General features: G+C 40.6%; 1 protein-coding gene across 4 annotated transcripts in view; it reads right to left on the reverse strand.

Moving 5' to 3' along the window:
• Atp13a3 (ATPase 13A3) overlaps positions 1-22,108 on the reverse strand; it is a 72,864-nt gene extending 50,756 nt beyond the window's left edge. For 3 of the 4 annotated variants that reach the window (XM_034514994.2, XM_076942769.1, XM_034514991.2), the window contains exons 1-3: positions 21,231-21,249; positions 14,022-14,153; positions 1,251-1,349 (exon numbers count right to left, since the gene is read on the reverse strand). In XM_034514994.2, the coding sequence (XP_034370885.1) occupies positions 1,251-1,349; positions 14,022-14,039 (117 nt within the window). In that variant the 5' untranslated portion in view covers positions 14,040-14,153; positions 21,231-21,249. Of the gene's footprint in view, positions 1-1,250; positions 1,350-14,021; positions 14,154-21,230; positions 21,275-21,947 lie in introns of those variants that run through there. The other variant, XM_034514992.2, reaches the window with a different exon arrangement.
• Between the last annotated feature and the right edge of the window lie 1,255 nt (positions 22,109-23,363).

Raw genomic sequence — 23,363 nt, forward strand, 5'->3', positions numbered from 1 at the left:
GAAGTAGAAGGAACTGGGAGGAAAGGGGGGAAACCATAATCAGAATATACAGAATGAAAAAAAAAATCTATTTTCAATAAAAGAAAAAAAATCTAAAAGTTAGGAAACTGCCAAAAGAAGGAGGAGAAGGAAGAAGAAAAAGAGAAAGAAGAGGAAGAAAAGAAAAAAAAAACTTTTGGGACCATGTACACTTTACTCCAGTTCTGTCATTCATGCATGTATGTATATGCATACATGTATGTATATATGTGTGTCTGTGTGTGTGTGTGTGTGTATAAAATGTTCTACTTTAATGCTCCCATTAAGTCACACAGCTATGAAATATATCTAAAATTCCTTGTTTCTTAGGATAAGGACTCAGGTATTTGAAAATCCTGTCCCCACTTCAGGATGAAACTGAAGAAGCTGCAGAAGAGGCATGCTTCTAATGGACAAAATAAATTGGCCATTCATTGCTCGATATGATTAAACTACAAGAGAAAATGAAAGCCTTCAACAATTAAAACAAAAACAAACAAAAACCCTGAAAAGGCTATATACTAAAATCCAAACTATACAGGCCTGAAGAGATGGCTCAGTGTTAAGAGCTGCTCTTCCAGAGAACCTGGGTTCAATCCCAGCACCCACATATGGCAGCTCACACCTGTCTATAACTCTAGTTGCATGGCTTCTGACACTTGAAACAAACATACATGCACATAAAACACCAATGCACATAAAAATGAATTATTTTAAAAATCCAACCAACATAAATGTTATATAACCTCAATTCAAATAACCAAAAATAAATAATCCCAGCACTAGATAAGCAGAGGAAGGCAGATCTCTGAGTTTGAGGCTTGTTCTAGAGAGAGAGGTCTAGGACATCCAGAGCTACTCAGAGAAACCCTGCCTCGAAACAAACAAACAAACAAACCACCACTACTCCCTCAAGTCAGACCAAGAATAATGGCTCATGTGTTTGATTCTAGGACCTGGAAAGTACAAGCAGGTAGAACTCTGAGACTGAAGCCAGCCTGGTCTACTTAACAAGTTTCAGGCCAGCTTTCTAGTGAGACTTTGTTGTCTAAAACAAATACACGCACACCCTTAGGATGCTGCAGAGTTTCCGATTTATGTGTTGTGAATGGGTGTTTCACTAGAGATCAAACCTGGAGCCTCAGAACATTAGGTGGACAAACACACTTCCTCAGCCTATGTTGGTTTAATTGTATCCTTTTACTCCCTAGAAAATTATGAAAATCAGTTACCATTTCATCTTCTTGACCCTTGTTGATAGTCTTCCTTTCTTCTTTGTCCATTTCTACAGTGGCTTGAAAGGTGCTGTGCTTCACAACAGGTGAAGATAACTGCAGAGAAAGAAACAAAGGTTGGCTTTCTTTAAAAACAGATCTTGGCCGCCACCAGAACCAGATGCTTTTAAACTCTCACTGCTGATGACACTACACACTGAGAAATCAAGTTGGAACTGAGCTAGAATCTGTCCCCTGTGAATAGCTTTCCGAGAAAAGCCATCAATAGTCAAAACCCAGATATACACTCTGTACTATAATACCAACTTGTCAGGCAAAATATCCTCATGGGTACAATAAATAGGGTCATGACTGTTATGCAGATAACCAACCACTTTCTGATTGGATTTGGGACCCATTCCACAGGAGGGAAATCATGCTTTTACCTGTAAACCTGGACTAAAGCCTATGGCTGGGGAAGCCTCAGACCCTGTGGTAACAAACCTATTATTCTTGTTTTGTCCAAACTACCTTCAATTGTTTATTTTTATACCTATAGATTATTGCAGCTCTCAATCTTGGACAGAGAAACATCTGCAGTTAGTAAAGCGATCCATAACTGGAAGAATAATGTTGAGAGCTCAGCCCTAAACACTTAGACATCTATTTCACCCTCTCCAAGGCTGAAAGAACATCATGGAATTATAGGGGGCTGGGGAAAAAAAAGAAACAAACAAAACTGTGAAATACTGTCCTCCACACATGACATGACAGCTGCACTCACTCACTCACAGTAGCAAATAAGGCTCATCAGTATTTTGTCATAGACAGAGAAAGGGCTCATGAGGCTCCCATCCATCCTTGAGGAGCTACTGGCAGTTAATGGTTGCTGGGGGGAAGAGAGTCCATTTCTTCAGTTGAACAGCCACTAGTAAGTTACCTCATCAACCCTAATTAAACTCAAAGGGTAACAGCAAAACAAAAACAGAACTTGAAAGGAGGAGAGCTTGCTGAAATAAAGGAAGTGTTCTGTGAAGTGGGAAATGAGAAGACAATAGGGAAAGGATGGATATGTGAAATCCACACACATTAAGACATGGGTATGAAATTACCAAAGAGTAAGTTATCATAAAACAAAAACCCTTTAGTATAACAGGTGTTGTAGCTCCCAACTTTAATCTCAGCCCAGCATTTGGAAGATATAAGCAGATCTGTGAGGTCAAGGCCAGCATGGTTCACATAGTGGAGTTACATAGTGTGACTCTGTCTCAACAAATTTTAATTTGTTGTTGTTGTTTGTTTGCTTTGGTTTTGGTTTTTTGAGACAGGGTTTCTCTGCGTAGCCCTGGCTGTTCTGGATTTCATTCTGTAGACCAGGCTGGCCTCTGTGCTGGGATTGTACACCACCACCACCTGGCCAAACTTAAACTTTAATTTCTATTACCTTGGCAAGAAAAGTGACCGTGCTTTACATTTTAATAAAATTCTTTAATAATCTCTTCCTCCCCCCTTTAAGTAACTTCTTTGGCTAGTTGTCAGTGAACTCAGTCAGTTTTCACCCTAGACATAAGGTGAAAGAACACAGAGTAGGGAACAATCGGAGGGCTGCTCTGTGTACCTGGAGTCAGACAGGATTGGTTGGGTGCTATCCTAATAAAATTTTGGCTAGGAATTACTATTATGTATATAACACATTCGAAAGTATTTGTTAGGCACAATAATCTCTTAAGATCCAGACCTGGGGGTACACACCTGTAACCCCAGCATTCAGGAGGCAGAGGCAGGATAAGCATGAGTTTGAGGAGACTGAGCCACTTGACTCTTCCTCTCCCCACCTCACATACTCCCCCAAAAGGCTGTGAGATTGTTTTTCTGGCTGGTGCTTGATGCTTTACAGTGAATTTAGTTCTGTAAAGCATTTTAGCTCAAAGAAGATGAATAAGACTCCTCTAAAGCTAAGGAATGAAAAAAGATTATTTCTCTCAGAAGTTAAATTATTATATATCAAAACTGCAGTAGGTGTGGGTTAATGAGCACACTGAGTTTTATGGTTGTAAATAGTGGAGGGTCAAGAACTGGCATGTCATTGTCACTGCAGAACCAGCAAGCATTATTTCTGAGATGCTGGAGGAGCCTGGCTAGTGTGATAATCTCCCACTGAGCTGTGTCTGCAGTCCTCAGGAGATTTCCAGAGAGTTCAACCAACCAGAGATTACAAATATTTGGGAAGACAAAGTGCCAAAACTAAACATGTATACTTTTTTCTTGTCATGAATAGCAAAGGAATAAAGATGGGTTAAATGCAAAACAGTTGGCCACTTTATATAAATGATTAAGCACCTAGGACTTTTAGTACCTGGCAGAGTCCTGACAGTTACACAACAAATCCCAATGGCCAGTTACATTTAAATGATCAGTTCTAACCTCTTTCCTGATTGGCCTGGAGCTTACTATGCAGACTGTTGGCCCACGTTTTTGACACCCCTCCTTACCTCCCCCTCCCCTTCCTCCTTCCTTCCTTTCCTCCCTCCCCCTCCCTTTTTCTCATCCTATCTCTCCTTTCCCACCTTTTGTGCGATTATAGAGATGAACCAGTATGACTAGCTGAAATTGTCATTTAAATTCAATAGTCTCATTGAGCCTGTTTACTATTTTAAAAATATTTCCCTAAATTTCTTTAACAAGTTGACCTTATTCTAACATTGAGCATACTCCCAAGATCATCTTGAACAGAGAAAAAAAAAAAAAGTAGCAAAGAACACTCCAATTATTTGAGTTCTCATATGGTAATTTAGTTGATAGGACAACCTATACTTAAATTCCCCTCAATGACCACTGGCCCTATACTGCAGCTCTTTATATAAGAATTATTTCTCTACAAGTCAATTGCTTTAAGACAAAAGTAACACCTTAGCAAATTTTACCAAAGTTAGCAAAATGATAAAATTAATTTAAATATAAAAATGTTCTAAAAATCATCCATTATCATTAACTTTAAATATATCATACACCTCACAGGAAATTACCAAAAATTAACCCTTCAAATACACTTGGAGAAGCCACAATCCAACTGTCCTTACATTTAAAACATGCATACTGTAAACATATAAATGTAAATGTTTATATACATAAACCTTTAACATTTCAGTGAGTCCATAAAGACAAAGAACAATATAAAAATATCTTAATACAAATGTAACCAAGTTGCATATTAAATGTGTTTCTGTTACACATTTTAAGACATCTGAAGCATTAACAACAAGCTTTGAAAATACACTTTGGTGACATGCTAGAGTGCATTTTTTTTTCAATCAAGTCAATTTCTACATCACAGAAAATAAAGAATTTTTTCTTACCAATAGCATTATACCATTATTCTTCACTGATCCTGATACATCAGCTTTCAAAAGCTGGCTCTTCATATAAAATAAAACCATAAAGATCCACACAAATACTAGAATTTTATGACAAGTACTAGTTCTGTTTAAGCTGCTTTAAAATGATTATGATATTAAAATTTAGGATGTTTTAATTCAGCAAATTTAAATTGTTTTAGAAGATACACACTTCTGTTTCTTGACACTGAAAGAACTCCTATTTGAATAAATCCTATCCTGTTAGCATACACAAGTTCTGGCATACAGTGCATGCCTGAATCTTGATGTTATCTGAACAGCAAAGGGCTGGACTATTGTCCTTAACCAAACCCTTCCTTGAATTTATAATGAAATGGATTTACTTCATCGAGAGAAAAAAAAAAACTGCAGGGGAGGATAAAGTGAAGCTATCAGAAATAAAAGTCACCAAATTTGATATAATGCTTACTCCACCTCACCCCCCCATTCCATAATTATTACGAGCTATTGAAATTTGTCTTTAATCTGATCTAGAAGTTGATCAGAGCTTATTTTTTAAAACAAGACAAACTGGCATCAATTTGCAGAGAACTCCCCAAACATCTTAGACATCTTTGCTTTCCATGAACAAAATACTTTAATAGTTCCTCTTAACCTAATGTGCTATATATATCTATAATCCCAGCATTCAGGTAAAATAATGAGTTCAAGGTCAGTCTGAAGCTATCTCAAAATGAAATGAAAAAATTTAAACCTGCCTGGAATTCCTAAAGGATTAAATTTACAAGTGCTTTAAAGAGTCATCATCAACTTTAAAGTAAAACTTTAAGCACAGCAATTTTAAGTATTATATTTTGTTTTCTTTTGTAAAAGACTCCCATGTAGCTGAGGCTGGTCCTACACTTCCTATGTAGCTGTCATGACATGTATATGCTTGCCTTCCCCAGTGACATATACACACAGACCAAAAATTTTAAATAAACATTTAATTCTCCTTATTTTGAGATAAGGTCTCTCCATATAGGTTTTGTTTTTGCTTTGATTTTGTTTTTCGAGACAGGGTTTCTCTGTGTAGCCCTGGCTGTCCTGGAACTCACTCTGTAGACCAGGCTGGCCTTGAACTCAGAAATCCACCTGCCTCTGCCTCCCAAGTGCTGGGACTAAAAGCATGCGCCACCACTGCCCGGCACTCCATATAGCTTAATAAGCTGGTCCTAACCTCTTGCCTTAACTTTCGAAGTACTGAGATTACAAGCATTTATCCCCTCAGTAAAAAGCAAAGGACACAGAAAAGGACTTCAACAAATACCACAACTGGAATAAATTTTCAAATTTACAGCACCCACAACAAACCCACAATTCAAAATTTATATGCCTTGGTTCTAACTCAACCCAACGAACAATCTTTATCTTACTTCTTACTATCTATATAAATACCTATGTAAAAAGAGTAACAGAATCTTAATCTTCCAACCATAGTAAGCGAACTGTTGACAGCGTTGAGGACAGAACTCAACTTCAAATCAGCTCCTAACATAACAATAAAATGACATAATATAGCTTAATGAATACATGGAAACTTTACAAAGATACCAGCTTCATTTTAACAAAGGTTTACTCAATACCCACTTTATCACTTCCCATCTCTGACTTTCTCTTATAATGCTTGCTTTTGTTTCTGTGTTTAGGCTTAAGGAAGACTATTGTGTCCAATATACACCAAACTAAGACTGTATTTACACTTGTCAAGTGAAGTCTCTGGTATGTTATAGAGCAACATGGGAGGTATAACAAAATAAGTTATAATTAGGCCACACAATGTAATTATCCATGTTGGGATTAATATAAAGAATAAGTTTAACCTATACTATTTTTAATCACTTTATTATATACTATTTTTTTAATGAGCATTTTTATTTAGAGGTATTCCAAATGATTAAGACCGTCCTCATGAGACAAAATAGTTTATCTAATAAAGTTTGGATTGTTTATTTGTTTGTTGATTTATTTTATTAGGATTTTAAAACAATATCATATAATCCTGGCTGCCCCTCAACTCCCTATGCAACTGAGGCTGACCTTGAACATGTGACCCTTTTGCCTCTACCTCCAGAGAACTGGGATTATAGGTATATGCCATACTACCCAGTTTAGTCTGCATCTTTTATATGTCTATTTAAGAAGGAAGGGGGAATGGGGAAAGTGAGGGAGTGAGACAATAGTGATACATGTAGGAAAGCACCATACTGAACTAATATCTGTATGCTAACCCAAAAATTAATTTTAAAAATAAAGCTGGGTATGGTGGTGCATGACTATAATGCTACTGCTTGGGAAAGAGGTAGGAGGTTCAAGAATTGAAGGTCTTTTTAACTGCATAGGGAGTTTGAGCTCATCTTCTACTTCATGTGATCTGGACTAAAAATAAAAACTTGAAGTCTACTTATGTGATTCAAAACTTATTTCAGTTACTTAAATAACTAAAGGTCTAGAAGTCTCATATTTCTTTCTCATGTATGTGACATTTCTGAAGTCTGTGTTCAAAGAGTTAGCAAAGTGTCATAATGACCAGATAGATTTCAATTCTTATCCATTATGAAAAATGCTACAGCAGGCAAGAGTTTGAAACAGACTTACCCTATCAACAGAAAGAGTTATAAATTGTAGGACTAAATAGCCTAGAAAGAAAAGTGCCTCGGATATCCAAGACAATGTGTGTGTAAGATGGGTATAGTGGGGCCCACCTCTAATCCCAGCACTTGGGAAGCAGGAGGAGGAGCTTCTACAGACCAGCCTAGTCTACAGATTGAGTTGCAAAGCAACCAGGACAAACAGAAACTCTTCTCTTGGGGGGGAAAAAAAAAACAACAAAGAAAAGCAACAACAACAAAAGTCAATGTGTTAATTAACTAGTAGTAACCATCCTCTGGGATGAAGACAGAGAGTTAGGTGGTTTTACCCAGAAGGAAGACTAAATAATGTATACATAAACCCTAAAATCTTCACTCTCTGCCTAGATCTCAACTGAAGTCATTTTACTTTTGGCATTTTAAAGCTATTTCTTTAACAAGCATATTGCCTTTTATTTGTTTTGTTTTCTTTCTAATATAGAGCCTCTTTGTAGCACAGGCTGGCCTACAACTCACAACCCAGGGCCTCACACAAACTCAGCAAATGCTCTACCACCAAGCTACATACAGTTAGTTAAATTTCTTATCTATGTTTTGGCTCAGCTAAGTAAATGTATTAACAACCCATAATACAAATATGATAAGTAGCAGCATATTCTTTATTTTGCTCTTTAAGACATGATTTCTCTGTGTAGCCCTGGCTGCCCTGGAACTCACCCTGTAGACCAGGCTGGCCTGGAACTCAGAGATCCACTTGCCTCTGCCTCCAGAGTGCTGGGATTAACACAGCCTGGCTACAAATTCTTTCTTTCTTTCTTTCTTTCTTTTTTTTTTTTTTGGTTTTTCGAGACAGGGTTTCTCTGTGTAGCCCTGGCTGTCCTGGAACTCACTCTGTAGACCAGGCTGGCCTCGAACTCAGAAATCCACCTGTCTCTGCCTCACAAGTGCTGGGATTAAAGGCGTGCGCCACCACCAATTCAATTTTTTATTGAATTCATCTACAGCATTAAGTAAGCAAGTATATCATATTAAGAGCAGAAGAAATTGGGTGTGGTAGTACAAATTTTAATGACAGCACTCAGGAGACACTGAAAAATCTCTGTAAGTTCAAGGTCAGCCCATTCTATATTGAATTCTGCAACAGCCAGGGCTATACACAGAGAGACAAGATGCTGTCTCAAAAAAAAAAAAAAAAAAAAAAAAAAAAAAATCCAGGGTGGTGGTGATACATATCAGCACTGGGAAGTCTGAGAGGCAGGTAGATCTCTGTAAGTTCAAGGCCAGGTAGTCTACAGACCTATTTCCGTATTTCCAGGACAGCTAGGGCTACAAAAAAACCTTGTCTGGATAAACCAAAATACAAAAAGGAGAATATAGCTTTCCTAACCTCCAAAGCAAACAACGAAAGGCCACAGAACAATCATGCCAGCTTTAATTTGGCCACAGAAGACAATCCACTAAACACTGTTAAGAGTGTCTCCCCTTCACTTATCTTGGTCTCAATCTCTTCACTATTACAATACAAGGCTGGTGAAATAATGCCCTAAGGTGGATTCAACCAAATATAGTGACACAATGTCTTCAATCCCAGCACTCAGGAGGCAGAAGCAGGTGGATCTCTGAGTTCAAGGCCAGCCTGGTCTACATATTAAGTTCCAGGACATCCACGGCTATATAGAGACCCTGACTCTTTAAAAGAGAAGAAGAAAGCAAAGGCTAGGCACTATGTACAACCTGCTGTTGCATTCTTTCACCTGTAGGTGGCAATCTAATATTGCTAAAGAAAAAGAATGGTTGGAATTAACTAAAATGTTCAGTGATTAGAGATAAGGTATTATACACCAATTTGTTTAGTCAATATGAAAAGGGGTTGCTTTTGAAGTATGTCCCAAGAGAAAGATAAGATATATAAGATATAAGAAAAATGAGGGCTGGGCATGATTGACACATGGGCCTTTAAAATCCCAGCACTCAGAAGCAGAGATAGGCAATCTGAGTTAGCCAACCAGGGCTCAATAGTAAGACCCTCTCCAAAACCAAAAATATAAATAACGCCTAAAATATGTGGTAAAATACTTAGCCATTAAATTGGTGATGAAATAACAGGAAACAGGTAAAGTGCACCATAATACAGAGACTAAAAGTGGATTATGAGAAGGGTAGTAGGGAGGGACACTAATTAAAACAAAGTATAATGACTCATATGTGTGTGCATATGAATACACATAATAATGAAATTCACTACTTTATATATCAATTTAAAATTGAGAGGAGGGGTATATATCTGGGCATCATGGCTTTAATCCCAGAACTGGGAGTCTAAGGCAAGAAAATCTCTGGCCAGCCTGGTCTACTGAGTGAGTTTCAGGACAACCAAGAAAGGCTACACAGAGAAACCCTGTCCTGAAAAATGAAAAACTATTTTGGGTCAGAAGTGGTAATGCATACTTGTAATACTTGGGAGCCTAAGGCAGGAAGAACACAAGTTTAAGCCCATCTGTGCTACACATGATCCTCCCTGCCTCTTAAACAGATCAATAAAAACAGAGTATATACTTTGGATTTGATCCCCAAGAAAAGGGGAGTGGGGAAAAAAAAAAAAGAAGAACCTATACTATCTTTTTAGAAAATCAACTGACAACATCTTTAAATTTAAAATCTACATATACCTAAATCTAACAATTCTAATTGAAAGTCATGACTTGTGTTATCTATACTAAGTATGTATGGGTAAAACCTATCCTACTATACTGTTTGTAACAAAACCTAAGCCCTTAGAATCTATCTTAATGTGTGCAAACAGAATGTATGAACAGCTTAGGAAAGTAAAACAAATGAGTCAAGTCTACTTTAGAGACCAGGATAGCTCTGTACAAGAAAAAAAAAAGAAATATTACTAATATGCAACTTTTGTTTATAAACAAGCAAAGAGACAGGAATGGTGGTGTGTGGCTTTAATCCTAGGACTCTGGAGACAGAGGCAGGCTGATCACTGAGTTTTGAGGCCAGCCTGTTCTACACAATGAGTTGTAGGTTAGCCATGGTTTCATGGTGAGACCCTGTCTCAAAGACACACACCAAACTGTTACCATTAACTAAGAAAGTCTGAGAATTGTAGCGTTCAAGTTACTCTGCAAAATTCAATGTAAAATTTGTGTCCCCCTCCCCACTGAGGGTGACAGTGGATTTGAAAGTCAAATCTCACTGAAACAAAAGGTTATTTTAAAACAAGCAAAAATGAATATAGCAAAGACACTGAATACAATAAGGACTAAGAAAACAAGTATTTCAATACTTGTCTATAGAAGCAAGGCAAATTGCCAAATGAGTCTAATTACTCCAACCTAAAATCTATAATTCAGATTTAAGGTTAAGGATTTCTTTGAATAATATAAATGAAAGGGTCTCCCAATTAATGTAAGTTAGCTTCAGCTTATTAACTAAAATCACCAATAACTTGGTTGTCATTTAAACTGATGATTAAAATCTAAATATTCTGTGGTGGTGAGATTAGCCACAGCGTTTTGTGCTTCCAGTGGGTCACGTGCTTCCAGCCACCCGGCTTGGATCCGCAAATGAAAGACACACACAGATTAGCTTATTTTTAAAATGCCTTAACTAGCTCAAAGGCTGGGCAGTTCTAATCATCTACCCAGCTACCCTCTGGAACTCCTGACTCAACACCCTCTAAATTTTTGATCTTTACGGCCTTGTTCCTTCTGGGCAGCCCTTTTGGGGGCCTGCATTCCCTCTCACCTACATTTTGGATGATTTTCCTTCTATAGCTCTAAATCTGATCTGTCTTCCTCCAAAACCCGGCAATTCTCCTCTCCTCTCCCCTCTATTGGGTCCTAGCCAGAGCAAATCTAAGGGTCCCACCCCATCTCCCTTTGCACAGCTATTGACCACTGGCATCTTTACTGATCAATCAAAAACCAATTGAGAGGGGCTAGAGAGATGGCTCAGAGGTTAACAGAGGTCCTTAGTTCAATTCCCAGCAACCACATGGTGCTTCATAACCATCTTTAATGACATCTGGTGCCCTCTTCTGGTCTTCAGGAATACATGCAGGAGACCGCTGTATACATCATGCAGATTCTCAATTCCCAAAGCATTAGAACCAATCACCATCAAGGCTCATTAATTCTGAGCCTACTGTTTTCCACATTTTACCAGACAAGACTGAAGTGCTTTTTAAAGCTACTGTTGCCGTCAGCAGAATGTTCAAAGTTGGTATTCTTATTTCTCAAAATTGATGTATGTACATCGTTAGTAGTAAGTACTTGTCTTAAATTACTAATGCATTTTAAATAACTACCGTATAGTAGGACTGTCAACAAAAAATAGCATGCACAGAAAGGACTCAAAATACAGCAACAGAGTAGACAGCAATAGCCGGGCTAGAAAGGGTGAATAGAGAATAGTGACAAGGAAAAGAAGAAAACTTTCATTAATATTACTGTAGCACTGCTTTAACAAAAAAAAAAATCAAGATTTGTTTCATTCATGATCTTTACTACAGTATGATTCATTTCACTCTTCCAGGCTTGCTGATTTGAAGGTCCAATCACAAAGAAGCACGAAATCAGTAGGAAATTATTCTTCACAAAAGATACAACCCGCTGGGCAGTGGTGGCGCACACCTTTAATCCTAGCACTTGGGAGGCAGAGGTAGGCAGATTTCTTAGTTCGAGGCCAGCCTGTTCTACAGAGAGTTCCAGGACAGCCAGGGCTACACAGAGAAACCCTATCTCGAAAAAACCAAAAGATCCAACCCTGCACATTTGACAACTGTACTGTGTATCAGAGAAGGAGAAAGTTGTATGCTGAAGATCTGATTATAATGGACAGATGAGCCTTTAACTCTGCATCTTCCTGCTTCAGTTTCCCAGGATTAAGGACACATATACCTGGCTTATGTAAACTTTAGAAATTGTATGAGTTTGTTTTTCTGCTTTATTCCTTTTCTTTAATTCCAAATCTGTTATGTTGGTTCAATGCAGTACAAAAGACCTCAAATAACTATGGTCTATGAATATTATAAAAATATATTCAGGTAGCAAAGAACAGCCTGGGCTACACAGCAAGACCATGCCTTTGAAAAAAAGGAGTGCAGGGTATGGCGGTGCTTTCATTTAATCCCAGCACTCATAGGCAGAAGCAGGCAGCTCTCCCTGACTACACTGAAGTGAGTCCCAGAGAAGGCTAATCTGTACAGGTATATTTAGCCTAGAAACCACCTTCATTGACATCTACAAAACTACTGATACTGCCAGTGTTATGTTGTAGTTTGTTGTTTGAGGTGCTGGGGACTTGAACCCAACATCTCATCCACACCAGGCAAGCAATATACCACTGGATTCTCAAGCACAAGTCCAGGCCTAAGTAGTATCTTTTTAAAGACAAGAAAGACAAGCATGAGATTAAACTACATGAAAAAGCTTTACCAACAAGTTTTTTTTTAAATGACACTGCCATATGTTTTTACAGGATTATTTTCTAAAGATCCACTAAACAAATTGTTGCTACAAATAAAACTGAATCATTTATTCATGGGGAAAACCAGGCTTCTGGCTTCTAAGATGGCCCCCAAATGACCTCTCTACCCCAATAATTCTGCTTAAGTGCAGTTTACATTATACTAGCCTACAAAGAAAGGCAAGGAGACAGGTTATCAAGCTACGACTTCCTATGACCACTTAATTAACTGTTAATGTCACCTGGGCAGTTTTTGTAACAATGTCACTGGGGACAAAGTGGAACACTACTGGAATGTCTATGATGGCAACAACCACCATGAGTTTTCAGCACTCATCTCTCATTTTCAGACCCACAGATTGAACCTCTTCATGCTTTTTTAGACAGCTAAAATTCAACCTTTCTTCAAAATATCCTGCCCCTCAAACTTTTCAATTTATTCTACCCCTTAATGATTTCTTTTTTTTTTTTTTAAGTTTTTTTTATTTGTTTATTATATGTAAGTACACTGTAGCTGTCTTCAGATACCCCATAAGACGGCATCAGACCTCATTACAGGATGGTTGTGAGCCACCATGTGGTTGCTGGGATTTGAACTCATGACCTCCAGAAGAGCAGCCAATGCTCTTAACCGCTGAGCCATCTCGCCAGCCCCTTAATGATTTCTTTAAAGCAAGAAATTCATCGGTCACTCTAGACTCCACTCTTTAACACCTTCTATATCCAACTGGGCATTATTTCTATCCTTTCTCACTCCACCTCACCAGCCCTATCTCCACAGAAATTGTTCCAACTCAGGTCCTTTTCCAAGTCTTCCTTAATCAAATGTATATGCAAACTAACTGTGACCTCTCTACTTCCCCTGATAAAGCCTCAATAGCCTGTCACTGTCTGCAATGTCATTTCCCAAATTAGTGAGACTACATCCAAAGCATTTCAAAAGATTCCCTGCTCATATAAACTGGACAAATGGTAGTTTAAACAAAGTTTAAAACACTGTTCTCTAGCTAGTGTCTAAAGTCTCACAATGCAAAATATGTATTTCTTTCTTTCTCTACCATTGTGGAAGTGGGGTCCAAAGTAAAACACTAATTACAAGACTTGTAAAAGCCTTTACAATCTCCCACTTTCCAACTGCTATCATTCACACTTAGAAACTTTACACCCCTTTCACAAAGAGCACAAATTGCAGCTCTTCAAACTGCTCTACCACTTCCTGACTCCATTCTTCTCTATGCAATACTCTTTATGCCAAGAATGCCTTCACAAACCTAGTCTGGCTGAGAAGCTGCTGTTAATCCTCCAAGCCAACTCAAGCCACTAACCTCTTTGACTGTTTCCATCTTCTTCTGGCAGAGGACTCCTGCCACTTCTCCTCACTACTCCAACTGTCAGAGCAGTTACTAAGACATCAAAGTTAGCCTTAAAAGCTTAAGGTATGAGACTCAAACCAGCACCTGGTAATGCAATCAAATGAATGACATGAGGTTAAGACCAAAGGTAGAATCTTTTTTCTGAGCAAAATCGTACAATAAATTGTGAGTCTGGACATGCTCCACATCTCAACCCTATACCACTTTTCCAACTAACTGAGTCAGATTCCTTCCTGACCTGTAACCCTCCCTATAGAAACCCATCACAATGTTATTTATATCCATCAAAGTAATTTCTCTTTCTTTCCAGAACAGAGCTTCTCGACCTTCTTAATAATGTTGTGGCCCTCTAATGCAGTCCCCTCATGTTGTGGTGAACCCCAACCATAAAATTATTTTGTTGACTACTTCATAACTGTAATTTTCCTACTATTCATTGTAATGTAAACATCTGATTTGAGGAATATCTGATTATGTGACCCCAAAGGGGTTGACACACAGGTTGAGAATCACTCAAGAGTCATTCTTCTCAAAAATTAATGCAAACAGAAGTGACAGCTGAGGAGTGGGGAAGAGGATTCAGCAGGTAAAACACTTGAAAAGTCCTGTGTTAAAGAGGGTCAGGCCAAAGCCAATGTAAAATAATCAGGGATTGGACCCAGCCTAAAGACAAGCAGATCCCTGAGGCTCACTGGTCTCAGAATAATAAGAAACATGGTCTCAGAAACAAGGAGGGGCTGGAGAGACAGTCCAGTGGTTAAGAGCACGGCTTTAATCCCAGCACTTGGAAGGCAGAGGTAGGCAGCTGGAGGCCAACTTGGTCTTCAAAGTGAATTCCAGAACTACACAGAGGTACCCTATCTTGAAAAACAGACAAACAAAAAAGCACTGTCCACTCTTTCAGAGGATCCAGGTTCAATTTCTAGCATCTACATGGTGGCTCACAATCTTTAAAAACTTCAGTTCCAGAGAATCCAACACTGTCTTCTGGCCTCCATAGGCACCAGTCACGCACAGGGTACAGACACATTCAGATAAAACACGTAAAATACAATATAAAACATTAAAAAACACACACACACAACAGTAAAGTAGAAGAGGAGATGAAGAGATGGCTCGGTAGTTAAGAGTGCTTCATGTCTTCCCAGGTTTGCTTTCCAGCACCCATATTGAGTAGCTAACAACCTTCTCCAGGAACCTAGAAAACACACACACACACACACACACACACTGGAGGAGGCTGCAGAGATAACTCAGAGGGAAAGTCTTAGTATACAAGCATTCTGTTCCCAGGCCTCATATAAAAGCCAGAAATGGCATGGATCTTGTAAACCCAGGGCTTTGCAAGGGCAACAGCCAGATCCAAAGGCTTTCTTGTAGACAGTCTAGACAATTAGCAAGCTCCAGGTTCAGTAAGAAACACTGTCTAGAAAAACTAAGGTAGAAAAGTCACAAAAAAAAACACCCAACATCAACCATCAACCTCTGATCCCTAACACACACACGCACGCACGCACGCACGCACGCACGCACGCACGCACGCAAACACCAAGGCAGATGGCCACTGACAAGTATCTGAAGTTGTCTTTTGGCCTCCACACAAGTGCGCATATATGTACACACAATATCTGCATATGTTGGCAATTTGTTCTAATCTTCTGGCTCCTTGTTTTCTGGCTTCAACTGCCTCTGTGGACCTGCAATGAACTGCATGAACTCAAAGGGACGCAATTCCACTGCACTGCTTTTTAACTCTGACTCAAACCAAACTTACTGACTAGAACTCAGAGATGCCTCTCTCTTGGGTGCTGGCATTAGAGGTATGTACCACCACGTCTGAACTAAGCTTTTCTTTACTTGAAACTTGCTCTATACCAGGCTGGCATTGAACTCAAGAGATCTCCTTGCCTCTGCCTCCTGGAATTAAAGGTGCATCTTCATTCGAGCAGATCACACAGACCTAGAAGGTCTTTGGATGTGATCCTTTGCCAGAACATCCACACTGCTGGACCAAAACTCCTCTACATATATGCAATAATCCAATGAAACAGTTGTGTGAGGAGAGACAAAGAGATCCAGTGACCCTGGCCAAGTCCATCTTCTGGGTCTTACCATGAAGTTAAAGTTTAAGAGGGCTAGTGTTACATATTTCTACTAACCAGTCTGGATCACAGTGTGGTTCCACCCTTTCTCTCATCTCTAAGGTAGTGTGTCAAGTTGTAAATTGCTGGGAGGAGTGGGAGGAGTACTGTCTGTGTCTGTCCATCCATCCTCTCTCCCCTCCCCATAGGGGCTTAGGCTTTAAGCTTGCTTTCCCTTCCCCAAATCCCAAGATTCCTGGGGGGAGCTCCAATTTTGGGGATTCACTGTTTCAATAGTCTAATGAACACATGTCTCTTTAGACTATCTTCACCTTTGCCAGACTGGTTACATTGCAAAATAAAGACCTGAAGAAAAGAACACCTACAGAACAAAGAAAGAGAAATTCAACCTAGACCCTTTATTAGCATGTTGCTTTTGTGGATAGCCCCCGGCCTTGTATTTTGACGTTAATTCCCCTTTCCTGGGAAGGGCTGCAGAGGAGGAGTGAATCATTACACAGGTGAATTCTAGTGAACCTTCTGCCCATCTTAATTTGTAAAATAAAGGCTGGAGCCAGTGACTGGGCTGAAGAAGGTGGAGAAATAAAGGTTGGTGGGAAGAGGGCAGAGAGGGGGGGCAGGGAAGAAGAGGAAGCAGGAGGAAGAGGAGAAGGAGGAGGAAAAGAAGACAATGAAGATGACGACAACGATGATGGAGGAGGACATCACAGCTGGGGAATAGAGTAGTGAAGTGGTGAATCTGCCCAATCTAGGCTTGAAGAATATATTCATAATTACTGAGTTGTGTTTTCTTTGACGGGTCCTATTTGGGTTGGAGATTTACCACAACATGTTGCCATTCCCTTCCCTGACACCAACTTCTTCTGTAAGAAAGAGCCAGTCTAAATGGTCTGTTACTTCTCAGCATTATTATTTTCTACTCTTGGACCTTTACTTTAATGCCCAATACTTTTGTAAAGAAAACAAGAAAGACTAAATAATAGAGTAAATCCAACCGACTATTAAGGTACAATTCAGTCTTTGTAAAACTTTCTTTCATAACTATTCTGCACTTTACCTGATTTCTCGTTCCAAGGGAAGACTTACAGAATATAAGAGAAAGTTGTAATTAGCAAATTTAGTTTCATACTCTAAGATCTATTTTAAGCTGTTTCACCACCTCAAATTCTACCAAAGATCCCAATATGACCTGTAATAATAGTGGATAGTAGTAATCATGTTTTTTTGTTATGGTAACTGGTTACCTTAACCATTCATAACCCCAGTTCCAGGGATTGGGTGCTCCCTTCTAACCTCCTTCGGCACCAGGCACACATGTGGTACACACGTCTTCCCTTAGAGTGAGCAAGCAGTTAACGTGCAGAATAGTTATGAAAGAAAGTTTTACAAAGACCGAATTGTACCTTAATAGTTGGTTGGATTTACTCTATTACTTAGTCTTTCTTGTTTTCTTTACAAAAGTATTGGGCATTAAAGTAAAGGTCCAAGAGTAGGAAATAATGCTGTATGTGTATACATGCAGGCAAAAACACTTATAAAATAAAAACACTTGTATGTGTTACAAATAAATAAAAATTTTAAGAATAATTCCAGAACACTTGATTTTTTTAAAAAACTAAAACATGTACCTGAATCCTGAACTTATCTCTCAAAGTAAGAGAATTCAAATAAGAAACCAAGAACATGGTTTTCAAGATTACAGTTACTCTGTATATATAGGCCAGTTTGCTTCAATTAACAGAAAGTTACAAAAAAGCCAAAGGCTAAATGCTGTGACCCAACTCTTAGATCAAGATTTAACCAGATCAAATATGTCATACAACAGTCCCCTTAAACCAAATGGACAGTCCCAGAACTCCTAGTGCACACATGAAACTAAGGTAGTACCAGACTTTGTATATAGTTTTCTCCTATACATACATGTCTAAAAGCAAATTTAATTTATAAATTAAGCACAGTAATAATAATTCTACAATAATGAAGCAACTTAACATTATACTATACTGAAAGCTATGTAGATGTGATCTCTTTTATTTTTTCTCTTCAAATAAATATCTTCTTACCTTTAAAGGAAGCAATTTCTAGTTTTTCTTTGGACGATAGAATTGCTAGCTATATAAATACTTACAACGGCTAGTAACCAACTAGTAGGCACAGACAATGAATGTCCTGGACCAAAGGCTGACTAGGGTCTAGGCCAGAACAAAGGGATAATACAAAATTTTATCACTACTCAAAACAACACAAAGCTACTGTTATGAATCGTAATGTAAATATTTTGGAGATAAAGGTTTGCCAAAGGGGTTGAAACTCAAAGGTTGAGAACCACTTGTCTAGATTTCTGGAATTTTCCATTTAATATTTTCAAACCACAGCTGAATGATGGTTAACTGAAACAGGTTAAACTATGGGTGGGAGCTGTATAAAGGCTACTACTACATTCAGAACTCAGTCAGCACTAGAATTTTAGAGCACATCAAGTGTATCAACTTAACAGATATCAGTCACTAGATTAAACCACTTTTAGCAGACCTCTGTTTTAAGAGTGCTCTTGTCAATAAATGACAAGCTAATAACTCCTGCTCAATGTATGGTCTAGTCGCATACAAGCTCCCATTTTTAGTACTTACAGTTAGTGTAGGCCACCAAGTATACTCCCAATAACCCATTTTACTGGCTTGAAGTCACAGGGTTATAATCCCAGCTACTTGGGAATCTTGGACAGGAGAATTTTAATTTAAGGCCAGTCAACCAGGGCAAGTGCATTGAGACTCTACCAAAAGTTTTATTTAAAATAAATCCCACAAAAGGGGCTAGGGATGTGGCTCTGAATAGTGTTTGCTACCATCTGTGAAGCCCTAAATTTAAATTCAAGTATCACAAAACACAGAATCCACTTTATGTAAGACCATCATTATCAAGATCACTTTGAAATTCTGTCTTTCAAGCACAGTGCATAGGAAAAGAAAGGAACCTGGGAAGAGCTAGCTGAGTGCTTCCTCCTTCACATGTGCTCAGTGGCCCTCAAGCCTCTTAGAAATCTTGTTCTTTGTAAATTGAAATGAATCAGGAAAGGAAAAAAAAATTATTTAACCAACTTACAGTTTAAGGACTTTGAAGACAACCATAATCAATCTAAGTTTAATATTACTGTCTACAACACAGAAGTTCTTATTTCTTGGTTTGTGTAAGTATATAACTAGGAACTTATTGCAAAACCTGTTTCCTCATCTAGAAAAGAAAGTATTTACTTTAGGGCCTTGTATAATACTACAATATCTCAATAAAGTTAAATGAGGTATCAGTCAGATGGGATTCCCAAATCCCATAAACTCTTTCTATTACAATTTTCTATAACTGTCAACACACATTCTTCCTTTTTTTCTTTTTTGAGATAGAGTCTCATGTAGCCTAGGCAGGCCCTAAACTAAGTCTGTAGCTGAGGATGCCTTTAACTTCTGATTCCCCTGCACAAATTACAAGCATTTAACAGCACATCCAGCAAGCACTTTACCAACTGAGCTACATCCCCAACCCCAAGAGCTTGTTCACAGAAGAATCGATATTTGAGAAATAAACACTTTGAGCTGGAGAGATGACTCAGCAGAGCACTGGCTGCTCTTGCAGAGGACCTGGGTTCAATTCCCAGCACCACATGGCACTCACAACTCCAGTTCCAGGGGATCGGACGCCACACACATACATACATTCAGGCAAAACACTAATGCATATGAGATAAAACTACATTATTTTCTTAAAAAAGAAAAAAAAAACATTTGGGAAACTGGCATTGCACGGTTACTGAGGGCAAACTAAACATGCTGAACAATGTTAGTGCTAATAACAGACAACAGGACCAAGCACCTCATCAGACATGAGGTTTTTTTCTACTATCTATGAAACTATTTTAATACCAACATAGGAATTTATATTATCTCAAAACTAATTCTAAAAATTTCAATTTCTGTTACTGGTTGGCCTGGGAAAAGAAATAAATCATAGCACTCCATCAGCTTGAAGCTTATCAACTTTGTTTTCAAAAATATACTGTCACTTAATACTTTCATCTAATTATAACTGTACATAAATGAAACATATACATTATGACTTTTCCTGCCTAATCCCATAACCAAAACAGGCATTGCTGTCCTAACAATGTTTAAAAATCTCAACTACTCCATCCTCAACCTAATCTAATGTCAAATGATTGGGGATGGGGAGAGCAGATGTTAATACCAGGAAAAGAAATAAAAGTTATCCTCTAGGCTAAACTTATGGTGCTGCCTGTAATACAGCAGTTCAGGAGGCTAAGGCAATATCTTTTTTTTTTTTTTCCTTTTCTACAACAATCATTAATAAGCTTACTACAATTAAAAACAACAACAACAACAACAACAAAAACTTCCAGAAACGGATGTACTTTTAAAGTTGTTGTTAAACCCTGAATGGATGTCCGCACAATCTATTTTGGCAACTATATAGCCTATCCAGCAAAGCAACAATTCTCAAAAAGAATGCAACATATATTCCAGGAAAACAACACTGATGTCAGTTTAGCAAAAAGGTTTGGTTCTAATCAAAAGTGGAGCACACTTAACGATGTGCTGGCCCTTCTAGAATAAAACCACACTGGAGCTAGAAAGACTGCTCAGCAGTGAAACTCTCTTGCTGCTCTGAGGACCTAACCACAGCCAGTCAGCTCACAACCACCTGTAACTCTTTTCAAAAGGCCTGGCCTCCGAGGGCATCCACACATTTCACAAACATACTCAAACATATGTTAAGTAAAAAATAAATAAACTTTCATGTTAACCTCAAACCCTCTAGGATTGTACTGACCACGAAAGACCCCACATTTCTTCGATTTAAACAATCCTGATGTCCTGCTTCACAGATCAAAAATGACCATTAACATATTCAAATATGCTCCATTCAGTTCGGAATCACGTAAGTTTCTGGGTTTATGACTCCACACCCATTCATTTTGCACTAATACAAACCACTAAATATAGCTCTAAAACATTAATGATTAGGAGCTAATTATGTAAGTGATTCATACCTCTTATGTCCAGACACCAAGATCCTAGGATGCTTCTGTCAGACCTAAGGGGAAAGTAAACAATGAACACCTGTCACAAAAGCTTTCCAAATTGGGAAGCCCCAAACAGTTACTGTCAATCGCCAAATGCTATTCCTCCCCCCACTCCCAACTCCACACCCCACCAGAAAAAGCTATCAATCGGGCCACCAGTCTGTGCTGTGTGAAGGCGAGGCCAGAGTGCTAGGGCAAAGGGGTCTGGGTTTTTCTAGTCCTCGCGGCCCTGCCTCTCTCTCAATCTGGAGTGTTGACACCTCAAGTCCGTTTTCCTTTCTGGACCTCGGTTATCAGTGTTAAGTGTGCTGATAGCCAGGGTAATTTATTCCTCGGTGGCTGTGGCTACTGGGCTTCAGACAGTCAGCACCGGCACGGACCCATCTGGGGCCCTTCCCACATTCCTCCTCCGGACACATCACCTTCTGGACTTTCTAGAGCGGCTGGCCTACCGGGCGGGCCACACGCAGCGGGTGCACTCCAGACCTCCACACCCACACGTGCTCCCAGACAGTGCCGGGTCTCCGCGCCCTCTCCCTGTCACACACCCCTTCCCAGAGAGGTGATGTCCAACTCGGGTCGAGGAAGCAGCCGTACCCGCCACCCGGGCGACGCCGTTCGCCTCCTCCAGCCTCCCCATCACCTTCGCCTCCCGCCCCACACCCCGCTCGCCCAGTCACTCACCAGCCGCGCCGCCGTGCTGACTTGCCCGCGGCCTCCCGGCCCGGGCAGCCAAAAGGCCGCAGGGGGCCGGGGGGCCGCTTTCGCCACCGCCGCCGCCGCCTCTCCTCAGCCCAGCCCCATCGCCCTCGGCCGGCGCCGGCGGCCGCGGGTCGCTCGGGCTCGAGGGTCCGCTGCCGCGCGTCGCGGCTTCGGGCTGTGGGAACAGAGGCGCCGCGACGGGGCCCGGGCCGCACCGGGCGCAGGGGCGTCTGCGCTCCGCTGTCGGCGCCTGCGGCGGCGGCGGCGTGCAGCCCGGCAGGGCGAGAACAAGGGAGCGCGGCGCGGAAGACCGGCAGGGGAGGGGGACGGTCTGCGCTGTGAAGCGTCCTCCCGCCGTCGGCGACGAAGCGGACCCCCTCCCCGCGGCCACTGCGCCCGGTCACGCTGCGGGGAGGGCCGGCGGGCACACGGGGAGCGCCCCGCGAGCTCAGGACTCCCGCGCCGGATGTGAGGTCACGTGATTGCCTCATCCCAGCGCCCAGCGCGGAGGGGCCGTCAGGGGGCGGGGCGACCCTCCGGTCCCGCCCACCTCCTCGCTTACAGGCCCCCAGCCCGCCTAAGCCAGAACCGCTAGCGGGATGCTGCTCCTCCGGACTCGTTTTGCGAGAGGCGATCAACTATGTGTTGCTTGTCATGCAAGGAGATCGTAGTCTAAACCCCCATTTTTAAAACAAAGACACTGAGGCCCAGTGGTAAGTTCAGACTAGTCTAGGGTGGCGATCAAAAGGACGCCTGTGCTAGCAAGGTGGACAGCGAAGTCCTAGCTCTGGACCCAGATTCTTTCTCTCCTTTATCCCCCACCTACACCAAAACGAACACTTTAATTCCAATGGAACTCCTGGCCCAGCCCGCGGGCGTGGGACAGAGAACAGTCAGGTAGGCAAGAGAAAGCTTCCACACCGGAGACAACTCGGCCTCAGGGAGGAGTTTCTTCCGACAGCACTGGAAGCAAATTAAATACTTCCCTCCACAGGAGATTTATCTTGGGGCACTGCCCCGGCCCGGATATTCAAATCGCGGTTTTGGTTTTCACTGCCTTCCGCTCCGTGTTGAGCGCGGGAAGCTGAGCTTGCCACCTGCTGCCTCCAGCTCCGCCATCTTTCCACTCTGAGTCTACCTCACTTGCATCCCAGACGCCTGGCCATCACTCGTTATTGTCCTCCCGCCTTTCTACAAACACAACTTTTAGTTGTTTGACTGTCTTAGAAGAGGGAACAGCTTGTGCTCAGCTCCTGGTCCCATACTTGGGCACAGTCCACCAGGGGCATGGAGCTTCCAGCCTCTTGATCCACAGCAGAGAAGGGCACCTCGTTCGGGTCAGTAATGTGCCCCAGATACATGTCCCTAATATACTTCATTGGGAACAATAAGGATGCT

Source organism: Arvicanthis niloticus, chromosome 12 (genome assembly GCF_011762505.2).
Source record: "Arvicanthis niloticus isolate mArvNil1 chromosome 12, mArvNil1.pat.X, whole genome shotgun sequence".
Classification (NCBI taxonomy): Eukaryota; Metazoa; Chordata; class Mammalia; order Rodentia; family Muridae; genus Arvicanthis; species Arvicanthis niloticus.